The sequence below is a fragment of the Equus przewalskii genome, chromosome 8 (genome assembly GCF_037783145.1).
Source record: "Equus przewalskii isolate Varuska chromosome 8, EquPr2, whole genome shotgun sequence".
NCBI classification, from domain to species: domain Eukaryota; kingdom Metazoa; phylum Chordata; class Mammalia; order Perissodactyla; family Equidae; genus Equus; species Equus przewalskii.
Window position 1 is genome coordinate 15,664,254 of NC_091838.1, and position 19,116 is coordinate 15,683,369.

At 40.7% G+C, this 19,116-nt stretch overlaps 1 protein-coding gene across 24 annotated transcripts in view; it reads left to right on the plus strand.

The window, feature by feature from the left end:
* Nucleotides 1–19,116, plus strand: part of NCOA2 (nuclear receptor coactivator 2) — a 267,791-nt gene that overhangs the window by 214,662 nt on the left and 34,013 nt on the right. For 15 of the 24 annotated variants that reach the window (XM_070630457.1, XM_070630452.1, XM_070630454.1 and 12 more), the window contains 6 exons: nt 1,837–1,938; nt 2,232–2,375; nt 5,655–5,802; nt 7,475–8,744; nt 16,117–16,327; nt 18,423–18,629. In XM_070630457.1, the coding sequence (XP_070486558.1) occupies nt 1,837–1,938; nt 2,232–2,375; nt 5,655–5,802; nt 7,475–8,744; nt 16,117–16,327; nt 18,423–18,629 (2,082 nt within the window). The remainder of the gene's footprint in view (nt 1–1,836; nt 1,939–2,231; nt 2,376–5,654; nt 5,803–7,474; nt 8,745–16,116; nt 16,328–18,422; nt 18,630–19,116) is intronic. The other 9 variants (XM_070630466.1, XM_070630465.1, XM_070630473.1 and 6 more) reach the window with 1 other exon arrangement.

Here is a 19,116-nt window from a genome sequence, read left to right on the forward strand (position 1 = left end):
GCGGCAGCCACTAGCTACATGTTGCTGCTGAGCATTTGAAATGTCAGTAATGCAGTTGGGAGAATGAGTTTTCTGTTTTGTTAAAATTACATTTCAATGGCCACATGTAGCAAGTGGCTGCCCTACTGGAGCAGCCCGGTTAGGGCTGACCCTCCCAGGGACCCTAGGCTCCTCTGAATGTCTGCTGCAAGCTGTGAGCCACAAACCTAGAAAAATGCACATAGGTACGAGCAACATTTCTCATAGACTCTCGAGGGATTCATGGATTCCAGGTACCTTATCTGTGGATGCTGGGTGCAGAATATGTAATAGAAGGATGCTTACGAGAGGGCAGAGATGGGAGTAGGGAGTGGAGAGGGTCGCACACTGTAAGCTCTTATGCTCTTCGCCTTAGAGAGATGCTCATGTGGTCTCCAACCCCTTTGCCCTCCAAGCAAGCCACGCCACACTGCTGAGTGGCACTCCCTGTCATAGGAGACAGTGCTGAAGAGGGCATTCTGCATGTGGAGCAGAAGGGGAAGAGCTGAGGACCGCTGGTGAATGGAATGGCTTACCAGCTCTGTGACTTTGGGCAAACTCCTTGACCTCTCTGAACATCCATTTACTCTATTATCAAGTGAAGTCAACAATACCGGTATCAGGGTGTAATAAGGATTAAATGCATATGCCTGACCATGACTGGCATTAAATACTAATTATTTAATCCTTTTAAAATATATATATATAAGTAATTTTTAAATTTTATTGGAAAGAAAGTAACAGAGCTGTCATAGATGGTACATAGTTTTTCATAGTTAAGTTTTTACGTAGGTGTGGAATGTCAGGTGTTTTATTCTCTTTTATACAATAGAGTAAGCACTACTGTTTTATCCATCTATGAGGATATTCTGAAGGAATATAAAAAAGATAAAGCTGATCTATATAATCTAATAATTTATGATATTGTGCAGTATATTTGAACACTTTTTGTATATTTAAAATCTGATTCTGGATGTTAGCACAGTGTAGCATAGAGTGGGGTTTCTCAGCCGTGGGGTGCTCAGGTCAGGTCCTGGCTTCACCAGCTTTGCGTGATGCTGGGCGGGTTACCTAAACTCTGCGCTGTGGTTTTCTGCTCTGTTAAATGGAGAGAACGCTAGTCCTGCCTCACAGAGCTGTGAACAGGAGAAAATGAATTGGTAGCCCAGAAAGGTGTCTGTCTCACAGGAAGTGCTCAAAAATTTAGCTTTTACTGTGTTGAGAATGAGGATCACATTTAATTTTGTGATACCAGCTATTACTGGATATAGTTAAAGAAATTCTTTCCCAAATTTAAAGCTGAACAATGATGAATCGATGATGTAAGATGTGAAGAGACTATTTTTTTCAGAGATTTTTATCCAGCATTCTCGAGTATCTTGGTGACCCAAAAACTCAGGAAGCAAACCCTTGACCAAGCAGAGTGTCAGATTTTAGTTTTCATCATTTTTGTACTTTATTCTGAATTACACTGGTTGTTACCATAGCAGTTGATCCCCATTCTTCCCCAGCCTTGGGAGGTGGTTTCAGGGTGTTAACTCAAGTGCGGTGCATATGCTTTTATCAAATGTACCGGGTACTTTGGCACTTTATGCTCAGCTCCCCCAGCTCCTCCTGAGCAGCAGCCTCTTCCCTCTCCGCTGGCTGCTTCCCACTTCCGTTGAGGAGAGAATGAAGCCAGTGAGCAGCAGAGGGACCTGGTACTTTGTCACTCTCTCGTTTATTGGTTTACATGGTTGTGCTGTCATAAATACATTTGAGCCTGTTTGAGTCACTAAAAAAGCCTCATATGGTGACCACAAATGTCTGTGATTGAAGATTTGCAGTCCTGCTTGATTTGCGTGGCGAGAAGAGTTCCCATGAAGGAAAGACCAGTCCTGACCTCGTCAGAAAGTTTTACTACTCGCCAGGATCTCCAAGGTGAATTTTCTTCCCAAGGAAATCATTTTAGAACACTTACAGATTCGCGAACGCAAGGAATGTGTCTAGCAGACTGGGAAGAAGCCAGTCGAGGCGCCTGCCCCTGGGGTGGAAGCATCAAGGGGCTGGAGCAGGGGCGGGGGTGGACAACGCTGATTTTCACTGTCTACCCTTTGGGTCCATGTACTTGTGCCACCTATTCTAAATAAATAAATTTTTATCTCTTTAAAATTTAATTATTTCTGTAAATAATAGATCAGTCCGTAGGTCTAACGCTTGCTGTTATTTAATAGGCAAGATCACTTCACTGGATACTAGCAGCATGCGGGCAGCCATGAAGCCCGGCTGGGAGGACCTGGTGAGAAGGTGCATCCAGAAGTTCCACGCACAGCATGAAGGGGAGTCGGTGTCCCACGCCAAGAGGCATCATCATGAAGGTGAGCGTCTCCAAATGGTGTTGTTCTTGAACTTGATTTTGCTAAGTTAGTGTGTCCTCGTAGAGCTTTCTCCGAAACGGTAATTCCTGAAGTTCATCTCAGGGGCCTTGGGTCTGTTGACTTTTGTGTTCGTATGTCTGTGCATTATCTGGCCCAGAAGATGTTGCCCTCTGAAGGGACATGTAATAGGAGAACCTGTAGGACAGAAGAGTGCAGTGACAGTGATAGAACAGATGATGATTTTGCAGACAGATGAAAGGAAAAGGCAAGAGGTCATTTTCTTTGATCCTAAGGCTTCTAGATGTGTAAGACAACAAAGTAAGGTACCATCTTATATCAAAGGAAATGTTATCTGAATCGTAAGGAAAATCCGGAAGTAAGAAGGAAATGCAGTGTGCAAGAGCAAGTGAATTCCTGGTAGAATCCTGAAGACTGCCGGGGTGTTTCTAGAAGGCCCAAAGAGGTGAAGTGACTTGTCCGAGGTCCCACGATGAGCTGCTAGGACAGCTGGAACTAAACCCGAGACTTCAAAGGCGTATTTCAGTAGCAACAGGAGCCTGCACTGAGCCGCTGGCCCGTGTCTGACTTCGTCCCTCTCTGCGTGATCTCACTGACTCGCACAGCACGCCTGTGAGTTAGGCACTGTGGCCCTCCTTTATCGCTGAGGATGCTGACACGGGTGAGATGATGGCTCCCGAGCAGTCGGTCAGTGAGTGTCAGTGCCGGAGGTTAATCTGACGCCCATCCTTGCAGTCACTGCTGTGCTGCTCCCAAAGGTCTGTCCACAGTATCACTTTTCCTCACGTGCGTTCTGGGTTTTTGTTAAACTGGCAAAAACAAAGAAAAAATTGCTTTCCTTAGCACTTACTAAGTACTCCTTGGGGATGGGGACACATTTTCCCTCTCTAACATCTGCCTCCAATCCTCCTCTTTTTGCTGAGGAAGATTGGCCCTGAGCTTACATCAGTGTGCATCTTCCTCCACTTTATATGTGGGATGCCACCTCAGCATGGCTTGACAACTGGTGCCATGTCTGCACCTGGGATCCAAACCGGCAAACCTTGGGCCACCAAAGCAGAAAGTATGAACTTAATCGCTGTGTCACCAGGCCAGTGCTTCTCCTGGCCTTTTAATTCTCCTCTCTTGGGCACTTTATGTCCTGGCGGGGGGAACTGGGTGACGAGGCCTAGATGCACAGGGACTGCCAGAGAGGGCCCCACAGCCCGTGAGGGACGAGGGCAGTGCACTGTGCCTCATAACTCAGCTTGGCAAACCGCCTCCTTGAGAAAAAAATTGTAACTCGTTGAAAATAGAGTTTCGGCTTGTCATCTTCCATTGAAACTGCATCTGTGACCTTGGCATTTTACCAGCCGTGTTTGTATGTTTAAACTTCATGCCTTTAAGATCACTTATAGAAAAGTACAAATCATAGTAAATGACCTCCCTCCCTGTTCCCTTATTTTTCCCTCCTCTTATTCATTCTTTTCATCTTATTCATCCTTATTTCTTAGACATCAGCACGTAATCCAACAATTGTATCTCCCAGCATTTTTCAAGTTGGAAACAATAAGAGGAAATAAAGATGCTATGTTTGAGAGAAATCAGCATTTAACCTACTGTTTCACTAGATCTGGTTTAGAATAAAAAGAGTAGTAACAACAAAGACTAAGAAATCACCAGGAGCGAACATGTTCAGTGTCCTTGGGCCCAGAGTAGCAATGCCCTACACTGAACTCTGTGGCTTCTTGACGGCCCACCAAAGGGTTTACAGAGAGGGACCAGGCACTGTGCTGGATTTAAACAGATGGGACCCACTGAAAGAAAATCACAAATGTATGAAATACATTCCCTCCAAATGTATGAAGTAGGTAAGATCGGGGTGATCATTTGCACTAAATACAAATCTCCTGGAAGGCTTTGTTAAAATGGAGGCCCTTCCTCAGTGTGCTCAGGGGCGTGCTCACACATACCTGTTAGCAGAGATGCTTGGTGTGGACCGAATGGAAATAGAAAATCCTAAGGGATCTTAGCCAAGGCAGATAAAATTCTGAAATTATGAGCCATCGGAAATAAGAGTCCTATTATAAAAATTGTATTCATGCTACCTTTTAGGAGCACACTTATTGTCCAAAGCAAGATAAACGTAGGTACAGTAACTTATTTCCAGTCCTGCCACTTCAGAGGAACTTCATGCAGCAGTTGATGGCAGAGAGTAATAGCTCAATACTGCATCTAATGGCAACCGCAGAGGTGTTTCATTAGGGAAATTGTTCAAAGTGAACCTTTACCAAGAAATCAGAATCCACATTGTGTGTCAGCAGTCTCTCCCTCCCGTGGCAATTTCGTGGAGTGGTGAATGTGGTTGGTTGCCTTGGGGCTAACTATTCAACCCACAACGTTTTGCTGAGGATTATGTGGTAGATACGTGGCAGTCTTAAAATGTTTTAACAGGTAACTAAATTATGTGGCTACTGTTTTTCTCAATCGAAATGGTCTTCTTTAATATGCAATGTATGATGGTTTTAAAATGCAATTGTTTTAAAAGCTAAATCTGAAATTTTAAGAGAAATTATTTTAACCCAATTGATTTGTGTTGTGTTTTCGTAAAATGGAAACACCTGATTCTTTATCCAGACGTTAAACCAATTCCATGTCACTAAGACTGTTTCATTTTTATTGTTTCAGTTTTAGCCTTTTGTCCCCGGAAAAGATTCTTCTGATTATCTATCTCTTACTTCCTCTTGTTCTACCCACAGAAATAATACTTCTCAGACACTGAGAAACTGAATTGGGGAATAGTAGTGTGAGATGATGGCTAGAACGTAACGTGGAGATGAATATTTGAGAATATACTTAATGTCATAGATTTTACTGTACTAGGTGAATTAAATGCAGATGGTGCACTGTAGACGTCTGTGCGTTGTATTGTTTGCTAACATTTTAAACAAATCATTCTAAAGCTTATTTTGAGCTAATAAATCATTTACACTCGGTTCTGCCATGGTACCAAAGATTTTAAAGAGAGCATAGTTAGAGAGTCCAAGCTTTATTTTTTAAAAAGCCAGTATATTGAATTTATTGGTATTTTGAGTGAAAAATATGTAAATGTGCTTTTAAGAATTTGTGATGTTTCAATACATGAAATATTCCTTACAGCTCTCTTTAACGTGCTGGTAGGAAAATATTAAACGTAATGACGTTGGTTACTACTATTGTGTCTCATGCTGCCCCTGCCCTGCCTTTTCCTAAACGTGCCTTCTGTCTCCTTGTTGCCTGCAGTGCTGAGACAAGGATTGGCAATCAGTCAGATCTATCGTTTCTCCTTGTCCGATGGCACTGTTGTCTCTGCACAGACGAAGAGCAAACTCATCCGTTCTCAGACTACTAATGAACCTCAGCTTGTAATATCTTTACATATGCTTCACAGGTAATCCTAGTTCTAAGAAACCAGTCCCCCTTCCCCACTTAGGAGGAAATGTTACAGAAGCAACAAATCGTCCTAGAGCCGCTCAGGTTTGTTAGACATTTCTGTTGACCAACCCTAGACATTTAAAATACAGAATTATATTGCTATCGACTGTGGGCTGCAAGGCAAGTCATGCTGCCATCCAAGTAGGGCCGCACTTGGAATTTCAGCCTTAATACTGGTGAATTTAAACCCAGCTGGAAGCACACAGGCTAGCAGTAACGTTGCTCTGACGTGACTGCCTGTTACATCAGAGAAGGGAAAGGGATCCGTTCCCGATGGTGGCACACACAGGGCGGGGATATTGAAGCCACTCGCATGATTTCTGCTCCTGTGTGTTTAAATCTAAAACTTTCAAATATGTACACTTAGAGGGGATATTTTAGATTTTGTTCTCAGGTTTAAATTAATTCTTGACATCAGACTTTAAATTGAAGGGTAATAAACATTTCCATAAAAAATGAAAATAAAGAAAATTGGATTGACTTTTAAAATAAATGTCATAAACAACATTGTTTGAGAGCACAACTTTAGGAAAATGATTGCATTTCGAGTTATATAGATATTTATTTATGCACTGTATAAAACTTTATGAGATAGTATCAGAAGATATATAAAGTTGCTCTGGTTAAAGAGCCCCCTTTTATTACATTTCTCAATTATTTACTTTCTTATTTAGGAATAAAAAAAATCAGGCAGCCCTGTTTGCCAACTGTTAATAAATCTGACCTCAAACTGAAACAATTTGAAAGTGATCACACGTGTGCCAAATTTCACTCCCCTAACTGAAAGCTGCTGTTTGACAATTTGTGAAACGTGTTTTGTTTGGATTTCTGAACACATTTGGTAACTCACTAGTGACTGCCAAGGCTGTAAATTAAAGCTCGTAGGGCTTGGAAAATCATCCAGCTCAGAAAACCTGCCTTCAGTCATCAGTGAGGAGTGGATCAGAGTTGTCTAGGCGTTGGGGAAGAAGATCCCAGACTAAGGTCTCTGAAGTTCCCTCCCACGTGGTCTGTTTCGGGGACTCTTTCGCTTGCCGTGGGGACTGAGCAGGGGAATCTGTCGCATAAGGTGGTCAAATCCTAAACAGTTTTGGTGACTTTATTGGCTCTAGAACTTACAAAGTTTCTAAGACTCAAGGGTGAGCTTTTCCCCCTAAGTTTGCTGTTCATCTTGAGCCAAGCAGTATCCATCAGCGCTTTCCAAGCTTACAGATGTGTCTATTGTTAGGAATTGTAATCTCTGGCAAATGATTGAAGACATTGGGTCATTTCCTTGAGATGGTACAAGCTCTCAGTTATTCATGGTAATATACCATTTAATGAGAAAGATATGTTTTGTAATTGGAACCTAGTAACTGCAATTGCAATTTGGTAGCAGTCAAATTTAAATACACCCCCTCTGTAAAACCACAGACATCTTAATGAGTTGACTGGAAAACATCCCTCTTGATCCAAAACTATACGTGTCCAGTCTTGTCCATAATTGCAGATTGTTTCATCAAAGTATTATCTTTCCTTTAAATGTAGCCTGTTCTTTTCAAGAAAAGAGGCCATCTCATTTTTTAAAATTAGTAACAACTTGCTAAGTGTTTTTCCTTTTATCTTATATTTCTTTCCTCATTATACAGAGAGCAGAATGTGTGTGTAATGAATCCGGATCTGACTGGACAAGCGATGGGGAAGCCATTGAATCCAATTAGCTCTAGCAGCCCTGCCCACCAGCCCATGTGCAGTGGGAACCCAGGTCAGGACATGACCCTCGGTAGCAATATAAATTTTCCCATAAATGGCCCAAAGGAACAAATGGGCATGCCCTTGGGCAGGTTCGGTGGTTCCGGGGGAATGAACCATGTGTCAAGCATGCAAGCAGCCACTCCTCAGGGTAGTAACTATGCACTCAAAATGAACAGTCCCTCACAGAGCAGCCCTGGCATGAATCCAGGACAGCCCAACTCCATGCTTTCGCCCAGGCATCGCATGAGCCCTGGAGTGGCCGGGAGCCCTCGAGTCCCGCCCAGTCAGTTTTCCCCTGCAGGAAGCTTGCATTCCCCTGTGGGAGTTTGCAGCAGCACAGGAAATAGCCATAGCTACACCAACAGTTCCCTCAATGCACTTCAAGCCCTCAGCGAGGGGCATGGGGTCTCCCTGGGGTCATCGTTGGCTTCACCGGACCTAAAAATGGGCAATTTGCAAAACTCCCCGGTTAATATGAATCCTCCCCCACTCAGCAAGATGGGAAGCTTAGACTCCAAAGACTGTTTTGGACTTTATGGGGAGCCATCCGAAGGTACAACTGGACAAGCAGAGAGCAGCTGCCATCCTGGAGAGCAGAAGGAAACAAGCGATTCCAGCCTGCCCCAGGCCGGGAGCGGTGAGAGAGCCGACGGACCCAACAGACTGCACGACAGCAAAGGACAGACCAAACTCCTGCAGCTGCTGACCACCAAATCTGACCAGATGGAGCCTTCGCCCTTGGCCAGCTCTTTGTCGGACACGAACAAGGACTCCACAGGTAGCTTGCCTGGGTCGGGGTCGACACATGGGACCTCGCTCAAGGAGAAGCATAAGATTTTGCACAGACTCTTGCAGGACAGCAGTTCGCCTGTGGACTTGGCTAAGTTAACCGCAGAAGCCACAGGCAAAGAGCTGAGCCAGGACACCAACAGCACAGCTCCTGGTTCCGAAGTGACTATTAAACAAGAGCCAGTGAGCCCCAAGAAGAAGGAGAATGCACTACTTCGCTATTTGCTAGATAAAGATGATACTAAAGATATTGGTTTACCAGAAATAACGCCCAAACTTGAGCGACTGGACAGTAAGACAGACGCTGCCAGTAACACAAAATTAATAGCTATGAAAACTGAAAAGGAGGAGATGAGCTTTGAGCCTAGTGACCAGGTAAGTTGTGTGATGCGTTCTCCCGTATGCTAATCCACATCCATCAGGGATTTGCTCCAGGGCGCCTTGAGGCCTCAGGTGTTTAGAGAAAACAAGCCTTCTCCTTTGTCCTTCTTTGAAACAGAATTCATTTTCACCGAAGCTTTGTATTCCAGTGCTCTGTCTGGCAAAGGGGGACACTGATACAAGCAGGGGTCAGCTGACTTTTTTTTTTTTTGTAAAGGGCCAAATGATAGATATTTCTGCCTCTGCAGGTCATACAGCCTCTGCCACAACTGTTCAGCTGTGCATTGCAGCGCAAAAGCAGCCATAGACACTGGACACAAAGAAGTGTGCTGTATTCCACTAAAAATTTACTGACAGGCACAGATATTGGAATTTCGTGCAATTTTCGTGTGTCACAAAATACTCTTCTTTTGGTTTTTTCCCAACTAATAAAAAATGCAAATCCCTTCTTAGCTCAGGGGCTATACAGAAACAGGTGTGGGCAGGATTTAGCCCTCAGGCCAGCTGTAGTTTACTGACCCCTGTTAGTAGGAGATGCCTAAATTGCAGATAATCACTTCCTGGAAACTGGGCTTTGTCAGGACGACTTCATCAAGTTATTTCTCATTTACCTTTCTCTCTTTGCATGATCAGAGTTTGACTGGTTTTCAAACCTAATGAAGATCATTCCACCTCTTGTCATTCTCGACTGAAATTCTGATTCATGCTAAAGAATTTCTTAGGCCATTGGTATAAAAAATATTAAGGAGAAATGGATGGTAGGAAAGGAGACTAAAGTTTGACTTGATGTTAGTGTATCGGAGCCATCATATATAAATTCAAAACTACAGTAGTAGGTTGCGTTATCTGTTCTTCTTATCTGAAAAATTAATCCCGTGATAAAATCCAGAACAGCCAAAGTGACATTCAAAATCATTTTTGATAATACGCTAAGGAGGTAATGACATCACAGGGAAAATGTAAACCCATTTAATGTTTCTCTTTATTTAAAACAAAAATGAGTTATTACAGACACCATGGCTTGGCGTAGGGTGTCTCCTGGGGACCAGGGCCGAGCTGGTTGATGATCCAGGGCTCCGCCTGCACCACGAGCTCTCCCGCTGGTCCCCGGGCGCTGCCTCGGCTTCACACCCTTCCTTAAGTCATGAGTGGTTAAGAAGTGAAGAAGCTGTGTAGGCCTTTCTACTTAAAATGCTTCACTAATTTGTCCTGGAAGTTTGTTTTGCAAGTGGATATTTTATGCCACTGTCTTCAGGGACTAGGTGCGGATGGGGAGAGAAGAAAGGAGCACCCGTGCTGGACCCCTGAGCTCTGCTGAGTCAGTGGAGGCTGACCCAGAGGCAGGTCTCGGATTGAAGCGGTGATTGGGAAAGCAGAGGCTTACCTGCCCTCCTAGCTGCGCTCCGTCCCTGGTTCTAGGCCCTTAGCTTCCTTTATTTCTCTCACTTTGCTGTCTTCACCGCTGCTCCCATTCCTGTGAGGCAGATAGGATTTTTCAAGCCTTTGTGCCCTTCGCAAGAGAAACAGCCGAATTATATAAACGTCTTTGGTCATCAATCCTTAAACTTAGATGTTAGCGCACCATTCTCTATTACAGCTATTCTGTAATGCTATAAAATCGTTAGATGGGGGAAACCAGAAAGTTAATAGCAGTATTTTGGATAAAGTGTAGTGTAAAACCATATTGACAAGTAAGTGTTTTAATCTTTGGAGGTTTACTGGAGTATACAGAGCTAGTGGCAGGCACAGATACTGTCACTCAGGTCTCTCGACATGTGCTAGAGGGCGCAGTGTGACTCATGAGGTCCACCTCAGCTTAGTGGCTAAGTGGCTGGCCCCTCCCTCCATGTTTAGAACTTATTTCCATCCCAGGCTGAAGCACTAGGGACCGAAAGGGTCGGGAAGGGGGACACTCTTGGGCATTCCTATATTTAGGTGATGACCACGCTAACTTCTGACAAGAAACTGATTAAGAAAATGAGAGAGAGAGAAGTTTTTTTTTAAAAAAAAAGTCCATGAGGGCTGGCCGGATGGCACAGTGGTTAAGTGTGCACGTTCTGCTTCCGAGGCCCGGGGTTTGCTGGTTCGGATCCCGGGTGCGGACATGGCACCACTTGGCAAGCCATGCTGTGGCAGGCATCCCAAATATACAGTAGAGGAGGATGGCACAGATGTTAGCTCAGGGCCAGGCTTCCTCAGCGATAAGAGGAGGATTGGCGGCAGATGTTAGCTCAGGGCTAATCTTCCTCAAAAGAAAAGAAGAAAAAAAAAGTCCGTGAGTCACTTGCAGTTTCTAATTGTTTAGGAGAAACATTTTTCTAATCAAAATAGTGTCACCTAGGGTAGGTAAACCCAAGAGTATAACCAGCACAAATCTGTCATTTCAGGTGAACCAAAAAGCAGTGTGTACGTACACATACACTCACGCACGCACACACACACACACACATACACACACGCATGTACAGTATTTCTTTCTTAATGAAACCCAGTCCCTGGTCTCACCCTCCATCGACTCCTGTTTAAAACTCCACCAAAAACTACTGCCTTGGAGCAATTTTAACATCAAAAACATTGCAACTTGAAAAGAAAAGTTACCACAGGAAGTATGTATTACCTAAATTTAGATCAAAGTTAGAATGACTTACTTTAAGAAAAAAATAGTGAGTTCTTTCACCTCCTGCTCCCCTTCACTGTTCCTGAATACAGATTAATTGTGGACCCTATTAACTGCTGTACAAGTTTATGGAAGACTTTTCTTTGATTTCAAGGGAATACAAGTTTTTTATGAGTAAGATAGATTGTTAGTGAGCCTGAGTTGGACAGTTAGCTGTCTTGCTATTTTGACTCAGAAAAGAGCCATTAGCCGAATGTGTGTCTAACCTATCACTAACTTATTAAGAACAGGAAGTACTTCGATGGTGCTATTATACTTAAAATAGCAATTTTTACTGGGTGGAGAATTTAAACATTTGTTTCTCCGTCATTTCGTAACCAACAGGAAACAATGACAGAAAAATTTCCGATATGTTTACCAAATTTTATGTTATGTGCTTGTTTACACAATGGAGCATATTGAGATCCCTAAGCAAATGATACTCTTATGCTCCTTCTAATGCTATGGGGCCAGTTATGATGAGGGTTTAGAAACAGTCTAAAAAGAATTTCTTCTTGTTCTTTGGCTCCATTAGAAAGGTAAACCGTATTATTAATAATGCCCTGAAAATTCCCCTGGAAATTGTGGTAGAATTGTATTATCATTTAACAACTTTATGTTAGGCAAATGTGGTAGAATTACACTTTTTACTAAAAATTTGGCAAAGCTGTTTTGTAATTTATTAGAATATTTATGTTATAAAATGCATGTGCTCTTTATATTTCCTTCAGAGAACAAGTTGTTTGACACATGAAAAATTCATAAATCCAGAAAAATGAAAAATGAAAGAAATCAAGTCCAATTTTCATTTTGTACAACTTTTATAAAAATCTTTCTGACTCATTTTCTGCCTGAAATAGTTTAAACTAACTATTCAAATTGATGTGGCTAATTTGAGCATTCGAATGGATGCCTAAGCAAAACTTTGAAGTTATCTTGGCAAAGCACTTTAAAGGAAGACATTAATCTTTTTGTCTTGTGAAGAAATCACGCCTAACAAAGTGGATAGCGACTAGAAGAACTTTTGATGAGAATTAAAGCTTACAAAAATTTCGGGGAGGAAATCTTAGCTCAGAAACTTAATGTGATCAAATCCACTCCTTCTAGAACTTACATGACTACAGAAGAAAATGCCACAGTCATCAAATTTTATTGCTAGACAGCCAAAGCCATATAGACGTTCTGGACTTTATCTACTTGAAGAACATTTAAAGTAAACTTAAGACAATTAAATAAATGTGTACTCCAAAAACTGACAAGAGATAAACACAAGCAAAGCGCTATTACAGTATCCCCCTTATCCATGAGCAACACATTCCAAGACCCAGTGGAGGCCTGAAAGTGCAGATGGGACTGACCCCTGAATATACTATGTTTTTTCCCATACGTACCTACTATGATGAAGTTTAATTTATAAATTAGGCATAGCAAGAGATTAATAGTGCTTTGGGGCCGTTAGTAAGTAAAATAAGGGTTTCTTGAACACAAGCACTGCAATACCACTACAGTCAATCTGATAACCCAGAGGGCTGCTAAGTGACTGACAGGTCTGGTAGCATATGTACAGAGTGGATATGCGGGACAAAGAGATGATTCATGTCCTGGGCGAGACTTAGCGGGACAGCACGAGATTTCATCATGCTATTCAGAACAGAGCGCAATTTGAAACTTATTGTTTATTTCTGGAATTTTCCATTTAATATATTTGGGCCACTGTTGACCCTGGGTAACTGAAACCACGGAAAGTAAAACCGAGGATAACGGGGCTCTACTATATCGCTAGTGGGGGAATTCTCATAATGCGTTTTTCTGATGGTAAGCTGAATGAATTCAAATAGTGTTTATAGTTATGAGTCTCCAAAGAACCAATTCCTTTTGAATATAATACCAAGAAGTTCCTGCATGGCTTTTTTAAGACAAGTATATGTTCAGTTACTCATCAGAGCTGGACTGAGCCACAGTTGAATTTGGTCAACTCTTAAAATGGCAAAGATTAAAATTTGAAAATCAGTTTTAATGCAGCCTTTTTAAAAATCCAAATCAACCAAGGAAAATAAGGGATTTTAAAATTTCGAATTAGTTGAAATATAAAAACAATAAACTGATTTAAACCATCCAAATGTATTTTAATATAAACACACATATATATATGTGAAACATTAGACTTATTTTTCACTCATTACATTAGGCACAAGAGTAGATTACAAAGGAAGAATCATGAACTCTTCGAAACTATGATAGTTATTTTTCTGTTCGAGGTGGTTTAAAGTATAGTTCTATTTTCCGCAAACAGTAAGGGTAAGAAGGAGAGGTGGGAGTCCAGACCAGGCTGCTGTTCATCTCCACTGCGAGAACTTTCTCTTACACGTGTCTGGATCGGGGCAAATATGAGAGCATCCATTGAGAAAATAATATCCTTTATTTTTATCATTGTTTATATGAGCCTGTTTATTTTGGATGTTTATCATCCAAGGCAATCTGCACAGCTTTCTCAAGAAGCAGCTTACACTTATTTCAGCTCACCCCCCACACACAGTGAGCTCCAAGGGCCACTTAAAATATGCACACAAGCATCCTTGTGGGAGGGAAACTTGGTTTACAGGACAGTGACACACTTCACGTTTTTGGAACCTCTATCTGATCTCTGTAGCTATTTTCCTGGCACAACTATAAGGATACTTATCACACATTTTTGTGAAACATTTTTCCTGAGAAATTAATAGAAATGATAGGAATTTCTGTGAGAAATTGAGTTGATCCTATGAAAATGTTTTAAATTACAGGTTAGCGTGGTTAAAGCATTCATCAGGTTCACTGAGTCCCCATTACTTTGTTTCAGGCACTGTCCTTGGAAGGCATTGGTGTTTATACCTTGTGTGTTCAAATAGCACAAGATAGATTTACAATGGAGTCGCTTTAAATGGACGTTTAACTTAGGCAAAGTTGTCTATGCATTCAGAAAAAAAGAAGAGGTGGCTATTAAATAGTTATTAAAGTAGCATGAGCAGTTTTGCCCTCTGTTCAACCCAATGAGTATGTGCCCTTATGAAGTGATAATGAGGTGGGTGACAAAGAGTTTACTGGGTTTTCGTTTCCTTGCAGCTCTGAGTGTGACAATGTAGCTACCGGTTTTTTAAACACAGCATGACCCCTACATAAACTATGTCATTTAGGACTCAGCCAAAGAAATAGAAAAACTGGGCGTGTTGCCCTTGGAGGGTTATACAGTGAGCTGTCTTTCTCAGGAGTTTTAAGGATCATTTTGTCTGTTTCTTGTATCTCTCCCATATTTGATGCTTCCATCTTTAGTTAGAAATGGGTAGCTAAACTAACTTGAAAACGGTCTTGTAATTGCTCTAACAATGCATTAGGAATTCCCTGGAAAATGGATCTCCAAGTTATTGCTAAGCTAGTTGACTCTAAATAAAGAATCAAATAAAATGTCCCTTCAATTTATGCTTCCTAACTTGGGAAATATGTCCAATAAAAGACTGCCCACATAGGTATTACATTTACCATAAATTGCCAAAATTGCAAAGCCCACCTGCCCATGGGGAATAGGAATTGCATAGAGGTTAAAACTGTGAGCTGGTCTGCTGTAAGTACACCTCATATCTGATGTAAGATTTCATTTGAATTACCAGTGTAGACAAAAGGGGTAGTCATGGTCAAGGATTCCAAGTCCATCCAGTGACACTGGGGAAATTGCCTAACATATTTGTCCACCTATGCCTCAAGAAAATCATTCGTACACTTTCTTCACTAAAAAGTAATCCTTGCATTTAAGTCATTTTCTTGTGTGGTTTGACACTGTCTATTTTGAAATACTGGGTAAGTAGGATGGGTTCTACACAAAAGAATATGAAATCAGTTGAGCGCTCTGAAAGCAGTGTTCTAGGTATGAAGTAGTGGTGATACTTACCTTGTTACTTTAGTGTTGGTAATCAAAGTGAAATTATTTTAATAAAGGGAAAAGCCCTAAGAAACATTTTTATGGCTTCCGTGAAGTCAGGTTAATAGATGCTATGTTTGGGGACAACCCATTTTTATTCTGCTTCCTTACATTTTGTCACCTAAGCTGGTAAGTGACTAAGAAAGCCAGTGTCGTTTGAAACTGAAAGTGCCAGCAGGAAAAAACAGCACTCAGAGTGAAAAGGTGGTGCTTGGCTGTTCATGGGTGCTGTCAGCATATTTTGCGTTTTACCCCTTGCTCTTAAAAAAAATCCTAAAAAGAAGTGACCGTTTGCTAAATACTGATTTTGTGTAATTTGGATCGTATTTTCTACCAGTTTTTTGTTGTTGTTGCTGTTATTTCTTAGAGAGAGCTAACCACAAAACCTACACTTGGACATGCTATACCTATAGTCAATTAGAAATATACGTACTCATGTTTAGTTGAATTATTAGCATAAAATAAAGGGGAATTTATAAATTATCTATGAATCAAAATGCTGGAAGAGAGTTTTCTTTGCAATTCAGTCATCTTTTTACAGATGAGAAAATTGAGAACAAAGAGATTATTTGTCCTTTGTCACTTTCACTTTTTAAAAGATGACCAATTAGCTGTTAGGCCTGAGGTACACGTGTGTCTGCACCTCTGGTTTGGCTGTGCATGGTGCCTTTATACCAGTTAGGTCTGCGATTGCAAACAGGCCCGTGGTGCCCGCTCTCGGAGTGGGGCTGGATAAACTCTCTGTTTGTTAACTGCAGCCTGGCAGTGAGCTGGACAACTTGGAGGAGATTTTGGATGATTTGCAAAATAGTCAATTACCACAGCTTTTCCCAGACACGAGGCCAGGCGCCCCTGCTGGATCAGTTGACAAGCAAGCCATCATCAATGACCTCATGCAACTCACAGCTGAAAACAGCCCTGTCACACCTGTTGGAGCCCAGAAAACAGCGCTGCGAATTTCACAGAGCAGTGAGTATGAGATATTGATGGTTATGCCAAGAAATTCCCGTATAATCACCATCAGAAACAGGGATTATTAGAATCTGATGCAAACAGCTTAGTCACGTCAAGGTTTTTGTGGTCAAATAGCACCATCTACTGTCCTGGTCCTTCAGAAAGTATTCGAAATGAATTCTAATGAACGTGGCCTTCCAACATTGTCTTGTGGTTGATTTAGTCCACGTGGAGGGAGCCTGACCTGCACAGATAAAGTTCTCTAGGTGATTGTCATATTTCCCTTCCTTTCAGTTACTGCCTTCAGAAATGGAGTTTTGTGTGTTTTAATGTATAACTGAATGTTTAAAATATAGAAGATTAGAAAGTTATTGCTCACTTTTTAGGAATAATATCCTATTAAAAAACTCAAAATATTTAATCATTATTCAGACTACAAACATTAAAAATATCTTTTTCTATCTCTTAGGGATCCTCATATAAATATCAGTTTTATGTGGAACTTCAATATATACATGTTTTCTAAGTACCTTTTAAGTTTAATTAATTTGATATAAAGCTTGAATACCTAAGACTATTTTGTAAAATACATTTCTGTATCATTTATTTTGTTCTTTTTATTTTAGGTTTTTGTAAGTTTAAGATGAACTCTTCACTATGAACACAATTTACAAACTTGATAGTTACCTAAAGTTATTATCCAATAATTTTGAATGGAAGAAAATGTCTTTCCTGTGCCACATACATAATTCAGGGAAAGATAATCTCTATAGTATTAAATTGAACGGAATTTTTCCTCAAGTACAGTTTGACCCAAAGCTTAGCTTTTGTTTTCAAACCAGAAATGGCAACCATCAACCAAATCACAAAATATCTTTAATTACTAGATCTTTTCTCACATGGTTCCTGATCATTCTGAAAAGGGTAAAACAAAATAGAGGTTTTTTGCTTGCTATCTCTCAAACTGCCTACTTCTGGGGCAAGGGAGGATTACTTATAGACCATGAGAGATCACAAAGTCAGAATGGAGAAATGAGCGTGAAACGCACCACAAAGTTTATGCTTATTACCTAGAGGAATTAATGAAGGGCCGTGTGAGAACTCAGTTTCTCCTCTATGGATGTATACCTCCTAATGGGATTCAGATTCTTGAATGGTAACCAGATGACTAAGCCTGAGGAAGTCATGATTAAATGTGTACATAATTTCCATTCCAAGCCTTAATTCTTGAAGTATTTTATTTGTTATTATTAAGAACGCATTCTTTCTTTTAAATGTTCTATCTCACACTATGTTTATATAAATCGAGAAAATAAAGTACTTGATGTTATTTAATAAATTAGCTCTATAAATTGTAATTGATAATATCTTTGTACTTGTAAATTTTAATAACATTGTTGTCAAATTGCTGGTTGTCTGTGTGATAGTATAGGGCACTGGTGGGGTCCTTAGCACACAGGAAATTCTTGTGAACGAACCATAAGAATCATTTCAAATCTAAGTGTATCTGGAATTTAGAGAAGCTGTATTTAGAAGATTAAGCACAGGCCTAAAGCTTTAGTACTGACTTCGGGTAGCTGAGTTCACACTTGAAGTTTTTAACTTCCAATGAGAGTAGATATTTTTAAACTAAGTCTGCTCCTAGGAAAGTCCAGTTAAGAATGATGTTCCAAAGTCCAGACCACAAGTGCCTGGGTTTGGTGCTGTATGCAGGAGGTGTTTATAGCTTCATAGCTGTGACAAAGCAATACTCCTAAATCCTAATAATGTAACATATGAAAAAAACCATACTGGTGGTTTACTTAGCAAATACAATTGAATATTAGAAATTAACATTGGGGAGAAAAATATATGGTAAATAATAGACGTTCTTTTTTTTGGCAAGATTGTCAAGAATTAAGTTAGAGACTTGTTCATTAGATTACAGGTCTGCATTTGGGGCTGCGTATGTTTTTTTTGTCTGTGAATTTGTGTTTTATGTAGGCAGTTGGTCCCTGACGTGCATATCTTTGTAATTTTGCAAACGGCATTTTCCCTAAACACTACTTCTGTTACTATTCTTTTTCATTATTCTATATTAACCTTCAATTTTCATTTGTTTTCTCCTTAGCTTTTAATAACCCACGACCAGGGCAACTGGGCAGGTTATTGCCAAACCAGAATTTACCACTTGACATCACATTGCAAAGCCCAACTGGTGCTGGACCTTTCCCACCAATCAGAAACAGTAGTCCCTACTCAGTGATACCTCAGCCAGGAATGATGGGTAATCAAGGGATGATAGGAAACCAAGGAAATTTAGGGAACAGTAGCACAGGTAAGGGCTCAAATGCACTGTTATTTTATTGGTGGGTTATTTAACTCAATGATGTATTCGTCCACATCAAACTAGTAGAACTTTTCAAGTGAATTTTTTTATGTTAGAAACTAACATTTGACCGGAAGAAAGTTCTACAGACTCTCTCTGTGAGAGTGGCATATGGAGCATCTGAAAGCATTCCAGTGAGCTGACCATTTTATTCTGCGATTGTTACTTTTACAAGGTTTCTACTCATGAATCCTGTAACATAGGCTTATTTCACTTCTATTCCAGTTGCTACTCTAGAAACTCTAGTGGTCTGTGTGAAATAATTCGGTGGTTGCTAGCTTCTCATGATAATCTGCTGATAACCCCAAAGCTTCCTATTAATGGATGATTTGTGTTTGGAGAATTTCAGAATGAAAGTTTAAAATCCAACCAGCCCTTCCTACTTAGAAATGATGCAGTTCTCATTCAGAAAAATATTAATGAAAAATAAAGAACT